At 38.0% G+C, this 1,311-nt stretch overlaps 1 protein-coding gene across 2 annotated transcripts in view; it reads right to left on the bottom strand.

The window, feature by feature from the left end:
• hspa4a (heat shock protein 4a) overlaps positions 1-1,124 on the bottom strand; it is a 16,433-nt gene extending 15,309 nt beyond the window's left edge. Inside the window, exon 1 of one of the 2 annotated variants that reach the window (XM_014016838.1) lies at positions 838-1,124. In XM_014016838.1, the coding sequence (XP_013872292.1) occupies positions 838-944 (107 nt within the window). In that variant the 5' untranslated portion in view covers positions 945-1,124. The remainder of the gene's footprint in view (positions 1-837) is intronic. The other variant, XM_014016840.1, reaches the window with a different exon arrangement.
• Between the last annotated feature and the right edge of the window lie 187 nt (positions 1,125-1,311).

Raw genomic sequence — 1,311 nt, 5'->3', positions numbered from 1 at the left:
CTTCTGTTTCTTTAATAGCTGCAAAAAACACTATTTTCCATAAAAAGTACCTGTTCTGCAAGCACATCCTTCCTTCAAAGGACTAAAACGTTTTACAACGTACGACACATTTAAATTTGATTATTTATCTACAACCTAAAAGCCCTCTTTATGATTAGTTAATAACATCTAACACTTTAAACTGCTAATAATAATAAAAAAATATTTTACACACGAGGAGATAATCATTTCAGCTAAAACTAACATTCAGACATAATGGACTCAATTTAAACCGTATGGAAATAAACTTGCCGACCCCAAACATTATCTTGTTAAACTATACTAAATGTTTTATATCACCGAAACATATTTTATTTCATGGGACTGAATTTTGCTAGAATTTTCTACCAAGAGCTTTCGTCATTCCGGGAGTTGCGCAGTTTGTAACATGGGGCACACCGGTTGGTGGAGTTTATGCCTTCCTTAAGTATATAAATATACTTTGAAGGACACACCGCCCGCCTCGTGTTCACTAGGTTGATAAAACAAACCTCTCACATCACTCCTGAGCTAACCCGCTAGCTCGATTTTGCTTGACAGTAAGAGGTAAAACAAGGTTTGTACATAAAAATAGYCTTTCTGATCGAAAAAACAAACAGAGACATTTCACGAATATATTTCATGGCAGACAGCTTGATAAGCAAACAAAACATACGGCCATTTAAATATAAATAAAGGCTGGTGTAAAATCCGCACTGACTCACGTGTATTACCGTGAGCCAGCAACATAAAAGACAATCAAGTACTGGTATGATCCCAGTACCCAGGCTAATAACACCAATATTTTCAGATACTCACGGTGTACATCTGTCGCTGTACTCGTTAGCGATTGTCTCGATTCCACCAGCTCGGGCAACAGCTACATAGCAGCTCTGAAAGCCCAAGTCAAATCCTACCACTGACATCTTGGCTTTCCACAGACAGTGCGACTACAAAAGTAAAGCAAATGTATAACTGCTTTTTAAAGAGTATAAAAGTAGACCTAAGTTGTGTTGCTTTAGGCTTTGGGTTAAGTTAAGCTACTCCTTGTCATAATCACCGCCACTGACTGTTACCGGCGTCTGTGATCCCTTTCTGCTGGCAGGCTGTTGCAGTAAGGTAGTCTCACATTTATCTCGCGCTCTCTGGCTGTTATCGCGAGAATAACGCACTTCCAGATTTCTCTGGACTTTTCTACAATCATGTGGAAGACCGTTCTCCAGTTSTCGAGTTTTTGAGAGAATATGTGAGATTAATAATAATAATAATAATAAGAAGAAGAAGAATTTACCA

The sequence above is a fragment of the Austrofundulus limnaeus genome, unplaced genomic scaffold, assembly GCF_001266775.1.
Source record: "Austrofundulus limnaeus strain Quisiro unplaced genomic scaffold, Austrofundulus_limnaeus-1.0 Scaffold156, whole genome shotgun sequence".
NCBI classification, from domain to species: Eukaryota; Metazoa; Chordata; class Actinopteri; order Cyprinodontiformes; family Rivulidae; genus Austrofundulus; species Austrofundulus limnaeus.
The sequence above is the reverse complement of the archived record's forward strand: the minus strand, read 5'-3'. Positions and strand labels throughout refer to the sequence as shown.